The 15,211-nt window shown below is 35.3% G+C and overlaps 2 protein-coding genes across 6 annotated transcripts; both read right to left on the bottom strand.

Moving 5' to 3' along the window:
• Positions 1 to 280: 280 nt before the first annotated feature.
• On the bottom strand, positions 281 to 2,605 carry LOC7461985 (60S ribosomal protein L15). Of its 2 annotated transcripts, none has more exons than XM_002304249.4 (4): positions 2,454 to 2,605; positions 1,948 to 2,114; positions 900 to 1,097; positions 281 to 762 (listed from the first exon to the last, which is right to left on the bottom strand). In XM_002304249.4, the coding sequence occupies exons 1-4, from the start codon at positions 2,455 to 2,457 to the stop codon at positions 517 to 519; spliced, it is 615 nt and encodes a 204-aa protein (XP_002304285.2). In that variant the 5' UTR covers positions 2,458 to 2,605; the 3' UTR covers positions 281 to 516. The 2 variants fall into 2 exon arrangements, with proteins under 2 accessions (XP_002304285.2, XP_024452366.1); XM_024596598.2 differs by having other exon boundaries at positions 2,335 to 2,459.
• A 1,881-nt stretch (positions 2,606 to 4,486) lies between these two features.
• LOC7471635 (E3 ubiquitin ligase PQT3-like) lies at positions 4,487 to 11,664 on the bottom strand. Of its 4 annotated transcripts, none has more exons than XM_002304250.4 (15): positions 10,685 to 11,664; positions 10,144 to 10,240; positions 9,734 to 9,815; positions 9,460 to 9,626; positions 9,281 to 9,357; positions 9,019 to 9,075; positions 8,762 to 8,918; positions 8,511 to 8,659; positions 8,090 to 8,254; positions 7,693 to 7,995; positions 7,518 to 7,559; positions 7,071 to 7,314; positions 6,859 to 6,978; positions 6,424 to 6,493; positions 4,487 to 5,513 (listed from the first exon to the last, which is right to left on the bottom strand). In XM_002304250.4, exons 1-15 carry the CDS (start codon positions 10,848 to 10,850, stop codon positions 4,842 to 4,844), a joined length of 2,568 nt encoding a protein of 855 aa, XP_002304286.3. In that variant the 5' UTR covers positions 10,851 to 11,664; the 3' UTR covers positions 4,487 to 4,841. The 4 variants fall into 4 exon arrangements, with proteins under 4 accessions (XP_002304286.3, XP_024453067.1, XP_024453069.1 ...); XM_024597299.2 differs by having other exon boundaries at positions 9,019 to 9,084; XM_024597301.2 differs by lacking the exon at positions 6,424 to 6,493 and having other exon boundaries at positions 9,019 to 9,084.
• Between the last annotated feature and the right edge of the window lie 3,547 nt (positions 11,665 to 15,211).

Genomic DNA, 15,211 nt, shown 5'->3' on the forward strand with positions numbered 1-15,211 from the left:
AAGCAATGAGAACCAGATCTCTTTAATTAAAACCATGTATACATTCTGTGAAAATATTGGCAGTCTCGAAAGATGTTTTAGAACCATGATGACAGAACCTTTGGAAGATAAAGTATCCTCCTAGTTTTCTTGGTTCTGGCTAGGGTGTCGTACTTTCTCTCTGGATCTTGGGAAAGAGCCACAACCTTTTTCTTGGTACTGGCAAGGACATCATAGCCAAGGATTCATTTAACTTCTTAACAAGGTTCTTATTATAGCAAAGCTTTGAGACTAAAAACTATGCCTCAGAAATCACCTTGTCTCGAGTGCAATGAAATTTCTCGAAAGAGTCGAACAGAAACACACCATACATATACACAGCTTAAATATACAACACAGCTTGTAACTTCTAATGCACCAATTCAAATAGAAGAACACGTTCCAAGATTTCCAATATCCAAAATTTTAACCTCAATGACTACAATGTCCTCCAAAAAATCCAATACTTGACAACACAAAACAGCCACATCACTGGACTCAGCGGTATCGACGAAGGGAGAGGGTGTTGTTTCTCTTCCAGTTTGCCCGCCGAGAAGGTCGAGCTTTGTGGTGCAAGTGTCCCCTGCCACGTAGACCCCTGTATTTCTTCCCGGCAGAGGTAAGGCCACGGAGCTCCCTATGCTTGTGCACAGGGTTGCAGAGCCAGTTGATTCTTGGGTCATTCCGGATTGCATTGTGGGCAACATCAACCAAGATTACCTCAAAGTACTTATAAGTAGAGTCCTGCGTTGAAGAAAATGCATTACTAGTGCAAGTAAATGAATAACAGTAAGAAGGTACGATTCTTAGGTAGCCAGGCTACACGTGGCATAATGACCAGTGAAATGAGACAGATGCAAACTCAGACTTGGCTGACTAACCTCATTAATCCAGTATGAATTGAGAACCCTGAGGCCCCCCAATTTCCGGCCAGCACGCTCCTCTGCCACAGACCTCTTGCTACGTTGAAACTTGAGTTGAGTAACACCCTGGTTTGTGGGCTTACCATATACGATACCCTTGGGAACAGGCCTCTTCCTACCACCTCGCCTAACACGTACACGATAAACAACATATCCCTAAAAATAATCAATTTTCAGCATCCATGCAGATTTAAAAGCACTACACAATTTTGTGAAAAAACAAGGGCAGGAATAGCAACTTTACTAGCTTGGATCAACAATGGCATTACTGATCTCCATTTTTATAACTTCCAATGTTATAAAAATTCACCTAACTATCAAAATCACAAATTCCTAGTGGTCTATTAGAAGACAAACTGATTGTTTGGACATAAAAAGTAAAGTGAAAATCCAACTTACTAATTTCACATCCAAACAGTTTCTTCCCGGTTCAACTAGATGATAAAATTGAAGACATCAATAACAACAAATTCCAAAAAAGAACCACAAGAACAGTATCAGATCGAGAAAAAAACGAGTCCAACAAGGCGTGAGCCCATTTGGTCGGATGATCGATTATTTTGATATCACTGGTCTCAAGAAGCATTCCATCATTGTATGTATGCACCCTCCTAGGGAAGAATGAATACACATCAAGACGCTGCTTAGCCAGCAGGAATCACAAAATGCATGCATTAACTAGGCAATGGCAACATTTACATGATCACAGGCTGGTTATGTCCATTCATAGTGGCTCAGAACTACACACATCAGCCAAAACAAACTATGCCCTCCAGACTTAGTGCAATAGCCGTCAGATACAGAAAAGCCAGGAACTTATACGAGAACCAAAAAGTGGAACCAACAAAGAGAGAAACACTTAAAAATACTTCTCACTTCACACATTTCGGATGAAATGACTCTAAAAGTAATCCACAAAACAAAACATTAAAGCGCTTGAAACTCAATCAGTTAACAAAGCACAACAAGAAAGACTACTTGCTAAAAATGGCAATCGAAGTGCTACCTGCTTGGCCTTATAGCCCAAGCGGCGAGCCTTGTCAGGGCGTGTGGGGTGCGTGACACGAACAATTGAAGGATGTTGGCGGTACTCCCAACACCTAACCCTTTGCAAAAACCTCATCACATCTGATTGTTTCTTCCTCCATAGCTCAGAAACGTACTTGTAAGCCCCTATTTTCATCAAACCCACCAAAAAAAAAAACATTACACTCTTCACAGCATACTCAAAAATTCACTAGATTGAGAATTTAACAATAGCCTACTATTTATTTTCTTTGAAAATGAATTTACGAGAAACGCATGTAACACAGTTCGCATAAAATCCTTGTCAAAACCAAGTAGGAAACTACATAGACAAGAAAGAAAAACAAAATCTGGTCTATGGTAATACCTAAAGAAGTTAGCAGATCAGAATATAAGAAAAAAATGAGAGATTTGAGATATTAATAGGTGAAAAGAAAGAATGTTGGCTCAGATAGAGAGAGAGAGAGAGAGAGAGAGAGAGAGTACCCATTAATCAGAGCAGCAGCGGTGCCTGACTGGTGACTAGGGTTTTTAGTTTACAAGGCTTGGGTCAGTAAAGAAAACAAAACCCTGGTATCGAAGAATGGAGAAACGAAACCTTGGCCGTTCATTTATCTTATAGGAGCGGTACTTGTTTGGACCGAAGTCGTTCGTTTTGTTTTGGTTAGGTGCTTGGGCTACGAGAATATGGGCCTCCAAAGTTCCAATTTCCAAATACATACCCTTCGAAAATCTTGCTTTCATCCCCATTTCCCAAATAAAAGTTAGATGGACCTGTATGGCCGCGCTAATTTTTATTTTATTTTATTTGATTAATTTTATTTGTGTTTTTTATTTTTTTTTATTTATTTTAATAAATAAATTTAACAAACACAACCGGATAAATATCTCATCTTTCAAGATTCAATATCTTGATCTATACTTGTCTCTTGATTTTTCAAGTTTTATTTTTAGGTATCGTTAATGTTTTTTTATTTATTTATCTGCACACATAATTCTCGATTAATTTGATTATATGTATACATAAATTTTTTTATATGAACTTAGATTTTATAAACTACAAAAATCCATTAAAAAAACCCGCATATATAATTTTTTTATATAAGGAATAAAGATATCTGACTTGCGACGAAGCACGGGCGATAACTAGTTTTCTCTAAATGTTGTCTTGCGGTTAATTAGGTGGAATCAGATGACCTTGTCATTTCTAGGTTGTGATTTTTGAAAACTTCATGGGTAAATTACTTGAGTTTTAGGGAAAAAGGATTAACAAAGCGAAGATTGAATTTGGATAGTTGACAATATGTATGTTTTTCAAGTCAAATAATGACGAAGACACTGAGAATGAGGAATAATGTTGGTTGCCCTCGTTAATCTTAAGGTTTGGATATATTCATAAATGTTCCCTTATTTTATCTTGGGATTAGATAAAGTAATAAAGAAAATAAACATAGAACTCGTATATTATTAGCTTGTCAACAATCCTAATGGTTTACTACCCAAATTGACTATATAATTTGTATTTGTGAATATATCACGCCCGGCATGAATAATTTTTGTTTAGGGATAAGCCGCATTCATGTGAATTAGTTTAGTTCCTGGTTTCTGTAGAATGCATATCATGCTTTATTGCAAGATAGATGTCGCATCTTCACTCTTAAGCATTACCCTCTATCCTTCAAAAGAAAGAAGAATTTAGTCTGGAGTGGCACAGCAAGAGAGAATGATTATCCATTGGATTATTTCACTTTATTTTTTTTAATTAACATGAGTATTCAGGTCAACTTGCGCATAACTCGACTAATTCTACGAGTCTTGAAGTTAACGATCATGTAAGCCTCCAATGTCCTGAGATTTGTGAGACTCGAACTGGTGATATCTGATGAACAAACTTAGAATCTAACCAGTGAAGTTACATTGTTTGGATTATTTCACTCTGATTGAGTCTTGTAATTGCTTGATGTGTGTTTCTCCAGTTCAGGCACTGTATTGTGATGTACCCAGGAGTGCACGATAAATAGTACAAAAGCTCGGATGAGCGCTAATTCTCGAACTTCTTTGTTTTGGTTATGATCAACCAGCTAATGATCACTGCTCAAGAAATCCCTTGATTTCATTGCATTAATTAATGGAGTCAATTGTTTTTCCAAATTTGAATTGTTCATTTAATTTAGTATTATCATTTTTATTTTCCCACAAGGCGAAGAGACCCCTTTTTTGGTAGAAAAGGAGTCCCAGTTTTTAAACGAGGAAAGAAGAATCCATGTTCGTGGAAGAGCCCGCAGAGAGCACAAGTATCTAATCAACTATTTGCATGTATTGCCAAAAAGTTAGGGTGCTATTTCAAAAACAGAGTGAGAAGTTCATCCTGTCATCTACTTTCGAGGAACAAGATACAGAAAACAGGAAGAGAAAAAAACCAGAGAGAAGTGGATGAAAAGATTGATAAGAACTACAGCAGCATAAACAACCGCGTAAGTTTAAATGATTGCAAAAATAAAGAGCAGACGAATACAGAATGAATAAATGGTCAACTAAAAAGAGGATGAAATTGGGAGGAATTTGGTTTTGTTTAGTTACATGTACTTAAAAATGGAGTGGAAGAACTCAAAATTATGAGTTGGTTGTTACAATTTCACAAGCCATAGTTGACAGTTGTATCTCCCATTTTGGTATTTAAAAGCATTTTATTCGATGTACAATCGCTCACTCGCTGGGCAGACTTCCACATATTTCCACCTTTTTCGAGAGAGGTTCCACCACCAGCAGCTAATACAGCTCCACCTTGCTCCAGTAACAGGAAGACAGCAGCTCCCACTGCTTTCATTTTCCTTCAATAAAGGACCGCTTGGAAACTAAAAGGACAATCTTCCCTTATCTATGCTTCCGGTCCTTATCTCTTCTTGAATGCTTAACATCCTCCTCCCACTCTGCTGGAGGAGGAGGTGATGGCTCATACCTAGAGGGTTTCCTCTTGAAGTGCCTGTCATCATCACTGGACTCGTAGTCCATGGCGGCCGTGGCAGCAACACTGCTACTGCTCTTTCTGGTCTTCACAGAAGATGACTTGTAGTCATCATAATAGCCATTATTAACTGGTGACGATGACTTGTGATGTGTAGAAGATAAAGGGCCGCCGCCACCAGTAGCTGCTGGTGCTGCTTCACTAGAGGATGATACCTTGCGCTTCTTACTGGTGGGTTCTCCTTCTGCTGGAAAGCTAATGCGAGAGAACACGCTAACTTTTTGCTTTCGGTCTGTTACTGTTGTAGAAGGGGGTTTAGTGGTAGTCTCAGATACAGCTTTGGATGAGGATTCTGAACGGTGGCGGTGGTGGTGGCGGTGATCACGGTCACTACGGTCACGCTCATGGTAATCAAAATCATCAGCATCTCTATCACCGTGTTCATGGCGGTCAGACTTTCTTTTAGAAGGGCGTGGTGGTAATGGGTCAATCTCACGGGCTGAACGTTCCGGTGATAATCTCTCAGACCTTCGACGATTATGATGGGGATCGCCGCTGGCACTGGATTGTGGTATTGACTTCTGCACCAACAGACAAGGAATAACTATTAGAATATCACCTTTCTTTCGTTTCATTTTTGGTATTAAGATATAAGAAAAAACAACTCCTGGTTAATTTTTAATATTCTTCTTCTTTTTAATTATTAATGATACATACAGTGGTTTATTAAAATTTATACTTATCAAAAAAACCTTTTTTTTCCCTCCGGAGACTAAAAGCTCTTAGTTTTATTAATTATTATTCTATACTACAGCAAAAAAAAAAAACCGCACAACAATCAATTTCTCGTACAAAAACTTCTGTCCCTGAAAATTAAGGCTGAAAAGAGGCATGAATTCAATGGTACTCTTATTTTTTCAACTGTAGATTCGAGGTTTTTAGTGCTCATCTTTAACTATTAAGGAAAAAAAAAACAAGAAAATATTTACTCAACTCCAAATAATTAACGGAAAAGAATTTCTACTGTTCTGTCAAAAAAACTTCAATAAAACAACAAATGGAGAAATAGAAGCAGAGTCACCCTTATTGGGGAGAGTGAATTGCTCTGTTCAAGGACGTGGTGCCAGCAAATCCAGAAAGACTGATTTACAAAATTTACATGAAAGGCATGAGATGGAAGAGGGGAATGGCGACAAATCTAATAAAAAGTCTCGAGGAACCATGAAAATTCAAAAACTGGGTTGGCTTTGGTGTTCATTTCAGGTTCTAACTCCAAGTAGTTCATCTGAAAATGGAGTAAAATGAGGATTTTTTTCAAGTTGAGGAAGGACTCAGAAACCCCAGTAAAATAATAATAACCAATTATTTTTTCTAGCATTGAAAAGACAAAAGTGTGTTCTGGCTAAATTGTTGCTCAACACCATGGAAGGTACCTGATGCAGTACAGAAATAGATAATAAAGAGAAATCCAAACAATCATAAAAGACATACAGATTTCATTGAAGAAACATCGCCGCCGCCGCTCACTTCCCTACCCGGATCCCAATCTCTGGAAAACTCCCTATAGAAAGAGAATTATTTAGACATTAACAAGAATATGATTAAATGGACAAAAAATGAGATCACAGGGCTAACCAGGGGGGGGGGAAGGAACTGGTTGAGTCACATGATCATCAAACTCCAAAATGAGCTGATTATAACATATTTTACAAGCCACCGAAGGGTTTGGGGTGGATGTGCATGCACACAAGTGTTTTTGGGGGTGGGGGTATCGTATTAAGCACCACCAGGGTGGGGGTATCATAATAAGCACCAAGCAACAGGTCTGATATTTAATATAATGGTTTAAGAACCATGCAATTTAACATAAGAAATGTTACATCATTTCTTAAACCACTAGGAAATAATGAGAAACAGTAATATTACCTTTCAGCTCGCCTCTCATTTTCACGACGCCTCCTGACATCAGCTTTGCGGGCCTCAAATTCCTCCCTGCTCATTAGAGGAGGTCTGAGATTCATGTTCATTCCAAATTCAGCAAGATCCCTACAGCAGTTGGGAGATGAGAAAATTCAAAATAAGTTTGTCAGCTTGCAGAGACAAGACAAGAAAAATAACCAAAATGCAGAATTGTGTACCTCTGAGGTGGAACAGCAGGCATCATATAACTCTGGGCACCAAAAGGATCTGGAGGCATAACTCCCCCATATGGCATATCCAAAGGGCTTAATCCATAACCCATAAAGGGCATTGGACCTGGATAAGGAGCCATGTATCCTTCCATTCCAGTCTGCATGCCACTCCAATATGGATTAAAGGCAGAGGGACCCATTGGCATCATAAAGCTCTCAGCTGCAAGATCCTGAGAAGCTTTCCACAAATCTGTGATACATTACATTCATCGAGGGAATCATAAATATTGTCACTAATAATTAATTACAAATTGAAATAAATACAAATACACCAAGCCTAGAATAAAAAACATATCACTAATCCAAAAAAAAAAATTAATCAGCCATTATGTATGAAACCATAGTTACAGAACCCATTTATCCAGGAAAAACTAAAGAAAGCAACCAATATACCATTCGGAGGCATGCGAACTTTCTTCTTTTTCTTTTTCTTCCCTGACAAAGCAAAAGTCACAGTCAATTAAGCCACTCTCATGTGTCTTTTCTAAGTGAAATTAAGAGAAACAGAGGATTCCATAACGCCCTAACAACAACAACAATAAATGTATATATAAAGATTGGCCATTACCTGCCTCACCAGGAGCCAGCTTCTGCTGAACTTCTTCCTCAGCCAGTGGAGCACTTCCTTGCGAAGCTGGCTCCTTCACACTTATTGACTCATGAGTAGCCTCAGATACATCCACAGCTTTAGCAGTCCTCACTTTCTCAGGGACTTGCTGAGAAGCAATAAGAGGCTTCTCCTCCTCAGCTATTGCCTTGTTTAAAATTGGAGATTCTTCATTAACAGGAGACGGCTTATGTTCTCCCTTAGATGCAGCAGACTGTGTGGGTGATGGAATCTTTGGAGGTGGACAGCGTGCAGACTCCATATCTAAACTTAGAAAGTTAGAATGAAATTAATCATGCATATAATTGAATTAGCAGAAAATTTATGCAACTAATACAAAACAAACACATGCACAAACCTTGAACTTGAAAGGCGCTTCCTACATTTTCAGCACTACTGTTACCAGACTCCAAAATACGATTGATTGTATCCCTGAGAGTCTTGTTAGGAAGAAGATCATCTGCAAGGACATTTGATACCCCACATACACACTTTGACTTTGAGATAATGTAATCTCTTATACCTGTATTAAACAGAAAAGGGTGGTAACTTCATGTAAGAATACTCTAAATACTGAAATAAAGAAATAAAATGAGTTATAATAGGCCAACTAGACATTCCTAAAACTAACGAGGTAGAAGATGGTGGAGAAGTATTGCCAAATTGCTGATTCAAAGAAAATTTAATGTTGCGGTAGAGCAATTTATATGGCAGGTGGCAAATGAAATTCCAATACAAGGTGATACAGGAGATGGAAAAAAAAAAAAAAGAACACCTACACTTGTCACAGAAGCTCGTGAAACAACATTTGCTTGTTAAGACTGCATCTTTCATAACTTCCTTGCACAGTGGGCAGTGAAGTTCAGGTGGAAGATCACCAACAGGCCGTGTGGAAGGTAGGCCTTCAATTTCTCTCTCAAAAGCAGCCCTGTTCAAATTTAAACATTCATAATGAATTTGATTGCCAACGAATCTAATTTAAAACCATATGGAGAAGAAATACTGAAGCATAAAACAGATATCAGCTTACTCATTTGGCTTCAAAACAGCAACTGCACCACTAGGTAAAGCATATGAGCCATCTGGGGTAGCCATCAGCATTGACTTTGGAATACCAGTAGGTGGCTTTACTCTTTTAATATCATAATTAGGGTCACCATTTGTAGGGCAGTGTTGAATAAAATGCCCTGAATAAAGGTGACACAAAAATTAAAGGTTTGCATACTGCTCTCCTGCCCAACAAGTTTAAGTGGATGTGTTTTCATTTAAATATGAACAATTACAAACCAGGAATCTTGCATCTGTGGCATACATAGCCTTGTGGAGGTGTTTTCCGCTCCAAGCCTAATCGACCTCAACAAAAAAATCATTTATGTCAGTGTATTGGGAAAATGTTTGAAGTAAACATGCACTCTTTAGTGAATGTTAATACTAGCACAAGTCCAACATGGACAAGCACACAATCACAAAGGAAAAGAGAAATTTTAGCTTTATGGAAACACACCAAAAAACAATGCAATAATCACAAGAGAAGGAATAAGAAAATCACCAAAACCACGCCCACCCATTCTTCCAGCCACACCCCTACCAAAACCTCTACCAGCACCAAAGCCATCAGCACCCTGACTGCAAACCCAAATGGAAATTTAACAAATATACATACAAATAACTCCACAGATAGTAAAAGCACGCAGATTTCAATGTAACACAACTGAGGATCAATCTCACCGCTGCCAGTCCAATGCTGGGGTATCAATCAATGCCTTAATTCTGTCGTCCTCATCAGCCTTGTTTGTAGGGGCCACATCAGGAGGTGGATTACTAGATTGAACAGGCAGTACATCAGGAATGGAATACAAATCGTTTCCAAATTCATCCCATTCATTGTCTTCAGTCTACAATATCAAATAGCACACATAACAAACACACTACAAATTCATACTAATTATATTGCTATATTACCAAATCAATTCAAGGAAAAGATGGCAGCATCCAAGCTTACATATCTCATGGAAGATGAATCAGCACCCATAAAACTACCCTTCTCTGGAAGGGTGTCCTCCACCTTAGTTTCCAACTTTGGCCTGCAAAATATAACAAGGACAAACTCAACCTAGCCCTGAAAATTTGTTTAACAAGAAGCTAAAACAAAATGAAAATCAATTTGCGGGCACTGCACTGTAGGATCTGTCTAAATCATTAAGTCAATGAAAGTAACCTATTTGAGGAAACTGCACCCTTAAACCATATTCCACAGATAAATAAAGCACAAGAACTCTACAAATGTCTGGGCTGATATAAATTACGACAGCTCCACAAACCAAACATTTCATGCTCCATCTTCCAAAAACATTGGCCTTAACTAAATAAACTCAATCAAGCGTTTAAGAATTTAAAGGTTTGAGATAATACTCTTGCTCTGTAACAATGGGCAGACGAGGCCTCCCTGGAACCCGGCGTATTAATACAGAGGTATTTTTGGGAATTAACATTGCTTCATCAAGATACTCTGAAATTGGAAACAAGGGAACAACAAGGCTATAAAACACTACAAGAATGATAAATTATAAAACCAAACTTATAGTTTATCAAATGCAATCCCATTTGGTGGAACCAATCATTCCTAGTCATAAGAAGTTAGTCCATCTACAAAACCCCCAATAGGCATCTACAAACAATTCAGCATGAAATTTGTTTGGTTTTTCCACTGCCCACAGTTAAGAAAGCTCATTTACACGCAACTGGATACATTGGGCACAAACTAGCCTTCTCCATAACGTGCATCAGTGTGCAAATCCAGGTGCTAAAAACAATATGGCAAGAAAGTGGAATGAGGAATCCAGAAGCAAAACCCAGAATTAAGAGTTGCATTACTATTAGGTTTGTAATTTAATTGAAGGACAATCTAAGTGAAAAACAATCTAGTTAAACTAAAAAAAGAGTTAAAACCAACCTTCATTGGTTTGGGCATTAGTGACAACAAGGTCGAAGTCTGTACCCCTTCCCAAATGCTTTGATTCAAATATTTTTTCTTTCAAAGTACCAACGGATATAAATGGACCGTCCATTGGGATTGAATCATAATCTCTAGCACTCTTAAATTTGTAATACACAGCCATTTTTTTTTCTTTCCACTAATTCAATAAAAAAAATATTATCGGATATCAAAACAACAGCACACACAATAAAACCGTGCCTCTCAAAAAACAAGGCCTGCTATTCAACTAAAAAAAGATAACAGTACAAAAAATTGAACTCTCTCTCTCCTTTCTCTATCCTTCTCAAGTAAAGATCAATCAAACAAACCAACTACGGAAGAAGAACCGTTCGCTTCGCGTGCCTCTTTCCCAAAAAGCCCTTCGAAACCTAGCCAATAGCAAGAAGCTCCTCTCTTTGAGTGCAATCAGACCAATCAAATCCTTGAAACAAGAAACCTCTGGTCGCAATTTAACTCAATCGAACAATTTCGGAACTTGTGAGTGGTAATTGAAAGATCGCACCTAAAGCAAAATAAACCCCATAATCGTCGACCTTCATTAGGAAATGATTGAATCTGATAAATCAGCCGATCCAAATCTTCATAGCCCGGTCAGATTAGACAACAGCCGCCAAATCCTCAATCACCGAGAAAAAATCACGAACTTGAAAACAATCTCGAGTGCAGTGATGATTATCATTAAAGGAGATTGATTGAAGCTTCACTGCAACAACCCTAAAATCGAGAGATTTCGGAATTCTTCGCGACACCTCATTTGATAGAGCGAGAGAGATAGGTTAGGGTTAGGGCTTGTCGAGAACCCGATTAGGGGGGTAGTTTTACGGATTTGTGGTTAAAAGGGCGAAAATAGTGCGGGTGGGTGTGTATAGAGAGAGAGAGGGGAGGTGATAGCTTTTGCTTGCGTTGCACGGGTTTATTATTCATTTACTGGTTTGTTTCGGGGCTCGATTCCTATATGTGTGCTGCCAATTGACGCTTTGTTTAGGAGTCTCGGGCTTCTGGATAACGTCCCGAAAGGGCCCATCTTTATATATCGAGTCCAATTATATTCGCCAGGTTTTACTGTTTTTACAAAGAAAAAAATATAGAATAATTATTACATTACATATGAAATTGTTTTATTAAAGAAAACTCGTTAGGAGGAAATTGCTATCGAGTTGCTGAATGGACAGGCGTTCATAGATTGTTTGTGAACGCTGAATTATTTTTTTATTTAAAATTATTTTTATATATTTTTAAATTGTTTTGATGTAATAGCATTAAAAATAAGTTTAAAAAAATAAAAATATTATTTAAATATATTTTCAAATAAAAAAACACTTTAAAAAACTATTATTATCACAATATCAAACACGCTTTCAATACATTATGTACTCGCTGTGTGACGGGTTTTTTTATTTTTATTTTTATTTTTTTAATTTTATTATTTTACGATCAAAGATTCATTTAAATTAAATTGTTGTGGAATGAAAAAATTGAAAGACAAATAATCAGAATAAAAAAGACAGGAGAAAAAGGTGGCAACCTTAAAATTTTAAAAAGTTCAGTTTGATCCTTATACTTTTCAATTTTTTTTTGATCCCTTTGGTTTTTGAAATTTTAATTTTGATTCAAAACTTTATTTTTCTTTTATTTTAGTTTCTAGTTTGAGAGATAAGAGAAAAATTCATCAATTTTTAATGATAGGGAGTGAAAGTCTTGGTTAACACCGATTTAGACCACGAAAAGGATCGATCTTGGTGTCGGTGAGTTCCATTCGATAAGGGAAGCTTACATATTTAGCATTCTCATCGCCTAAAATAAGACATTTGAGCTTGTAATTTTTTTTCAAGTTGATTTTATATATATGAATTGGTTTTTAGCTTATTTGAGGCCATATACGAGTTTTTTAAGGTGTATAAAGTGTTTTATAAGTGTTTTCGATCAAAATAAGTTGAAAATAAATTTTTAGATCAAAAAACCGAAACCACCAATTTTTCAACCACTATTCTAGGCAGAATCAAGGACGAAGTCGGCAACACATCACTTTCTTTCTTTCTTTTTAAATGGGGTGGATGGCATTTTCAAATAAAAAGATAAGGCCTGCACACATGCCTAGCTTACCAAGCCCAACAACACCAAGCTTTTTTTTTTTTTCTAATTTTGTTTTTTTATACTTTTTTATGTATTTTTTAATTAATACACCCTCTGATTTTTTTAGATTGTTAATTTAACACTTTTTAAATAGTGGTTGTTTTTTTAAAATATTTTGTATGTATTTAATGTTTCAAATAGATTATTATAATTCATCTATATTTTTTTATGTTTTTATGTAAATGAACTTTATCTTCATGGTGTTTTTATAAGAATAAATATTGTTTTCATGGTAAGAAAATGTAACCTTTAGGGTAAAAAAAATTGTATGCATTAAAGGGAAAAATTGGGGTTAATATCATAATTATCTTTTTTTATAATAATCGATAGTATTATTAATAAAATATTATGCTTATCTATCTTTTATTTTTATGGGATTGATTATCCCTTTATTTTAGAATTTGATAGGCATTAATAGTTCTTTCTTAGTTTATGGTTCATACATTTTAAGATTTATTTTGTTTAGCATACACATCATTTTTATATTTTTCAATTAAGAGAATCACAATACAGTTAAACGCGCTTGCAACATTGTCTTATTTTTCTACTATGTTAAAAAATAACTTGAGACCCTACATGCGTTAACAACTCTATTTTGTATTTATTAACGCATATGATCCTCGCTTTATTTCATTATATATAAGCATCTAATTTTAGATCCACAGTTATATTTTTTTCTTGATGTTAAAAAGCACAATAACAACACCTACAAACTCGTTCTTTTGTGTTAGAAACAATTATATGACCTACAACGAAGCGAGTTAAATAGACTCGTTAACACTTTTTTTTTTTCATTTATTGGCATAGATAATGCTTGATTTATTTAATTAAATGTATGCATGATCGTTTTGATTTATGATTAGAATTTGTTATTGTCAAAAAATACATTGGAAAAGCTTGTATATTCATTTTTTTTTTTGCTAAAAAAAACAATTATTTGATCCATTGCAAAACACGAGTCAAATAACTAGTAAACAATAAAACCACTATCATGGTTTCCTATCTCAATTGTTCATTCCAAAATGTTTTTATTTATTTATTTTGATCATCTAACTTTATTTATTTTTAATTGAGTTCTTCCAAATTATATTAGCCTAATTTTATATGTCAGGAATTGTTTTGCTTCACATGCTTTCGCATATGCAAAGGATTGAGAAATATTGCAGTGTTAGATTAAAAATTGATTTTTTAAAATATATTTTTATTTTGCAGTTGAAAATAAATTAAAAAAACAAAGATTAAAATAAAAAAATACCTAATATTGAAAAGGCGTGGAAACTTTATTTTTGTTCTTGAAGTTTTAGTTTACAAATTTAAGTTGGTCCTTGAAATTTATGGATTTTATGTTTCGATACTAAATTTATTTATTTTTTATCACTTTCGAGTCCCTTTAATGTTGAAATACAAGAAAGAAAGTTGTTAAAAAAAACACAGAGAGAAGAGGTTAGTCGAACATACTCTGAACACCAAAAAGATCAATCTTAGGGTTAGTGAGTTTGATTTATAGAGAGGAGTTTTACGAGAGCTTGAGAAATTTTCTTAATCATTTTCATTTTGAGTTTTTCCATCGATTGGAAGATGTTTTGAGATTAAAAACTGGTTTAATGGGTTCATAACATGATTTTTAGATGTTTTTGGGTCAAAAAATTAGAAAATAAAGTTTTAGGATATAAAAACTTGAGCTCTACTTTTTAGCCACCTAAAATGACCAAAATTTGTATTAGAAGATAGCTTGTCATTCAATCTATAAAAAAAAGATATATAGACATGATTTTCCACACTCATACATGTTTAGGCCTTTTATTTTGGCCCGTCCTTGCAAACTTAAACATTGCTAGCCTATTTTAAAATAAGCCTTGGCTTTTTTTATTATTATTATAATAATGTATTTATTAAAAAATAAATTTATTAAAACAAGTCTCATAAACATTGAACTCGTGCGCGTATAAGCCCCTCACTTCTCTTCTTTATTTTTAATATGGGATATTTATAACAACTCATAAGATATCTATAACATGTTTTAAACCACAATCATACAAACTATCACAATTGCAAGCACTTATTAAATATAGTTGCTTACAACATGTAATATTTTAGTGATGTATATTTTGGTCCCTATAATTTCTCAAAATATTTATTTGAACCCTAAACATTCTTTTTTTCTTACAATTAAGTACTTGAATTTTTTTGGATCCTCATTATTTAGTATAAATGTCATTTGGTCCCTAAATAAGTTTTTCAATTAAATTCCTACATGTTAAACCTTAAATTTGTTAAGAATGGTAAACATAAATATATGATTTTGTTGAAAACAAAAGTTTAAATTATAAGAAAAAGTTATTTAAAAAT

Source organism: Populus trichocarpa, chromosome 3, assembly GCF_000002775.5.
Source record: "Populus trichocarpa isolate Nisqually-1 chromosome 3, P.trichocarpa_v4.1, whole genome shotgun sequence".
Classification (NCBI taxonomy): domain Eukaryota; kingdom Viridiplantae; phylum Streptophyta; class Magnoliopsida; order Malpighiales; family Salicaceae; genus Populus; species Populus trichocarpa.

Coding starts and splice junctions, on each gene's coding strand:
- LOC7461985 (XM_002304249.4), bottom strand. Junction 1,098..1,947: donor TGGGCTATAAGGCCAAGCAG/GTAGCACTTCGA, acceptor GATTATTTTTAG/GGATATGTTGTTTATCGTGT. Junction 763..899: donor ATTCATACTGGATTAATGAG/GTTAGTCAGCCA, acceptor TCTTCAACGCAG/GACTCTACTTATAAGTACTT.
- LOC7471635 (XM_024597299.2), bottom strand. CDS start 10,850: ATGGCTGTGTATTACAAATTTAAGAGTGCTAGAGATTATGATTCAATC. Junction 7,315..7,517: donor AGTTCGCATGCCTCCGAATG/GTATATTGGTTG, acceptor AATGTATCACAG/ATTTGTGGAAAGCTTCTCAG. Junction 6,979..7,070: donor CCTGCTGTTCCACCTCAGAG/GTACACAATTCT, acceptor CAACTGCTGTAG/GGATCTTGCTGAATTTGGAA.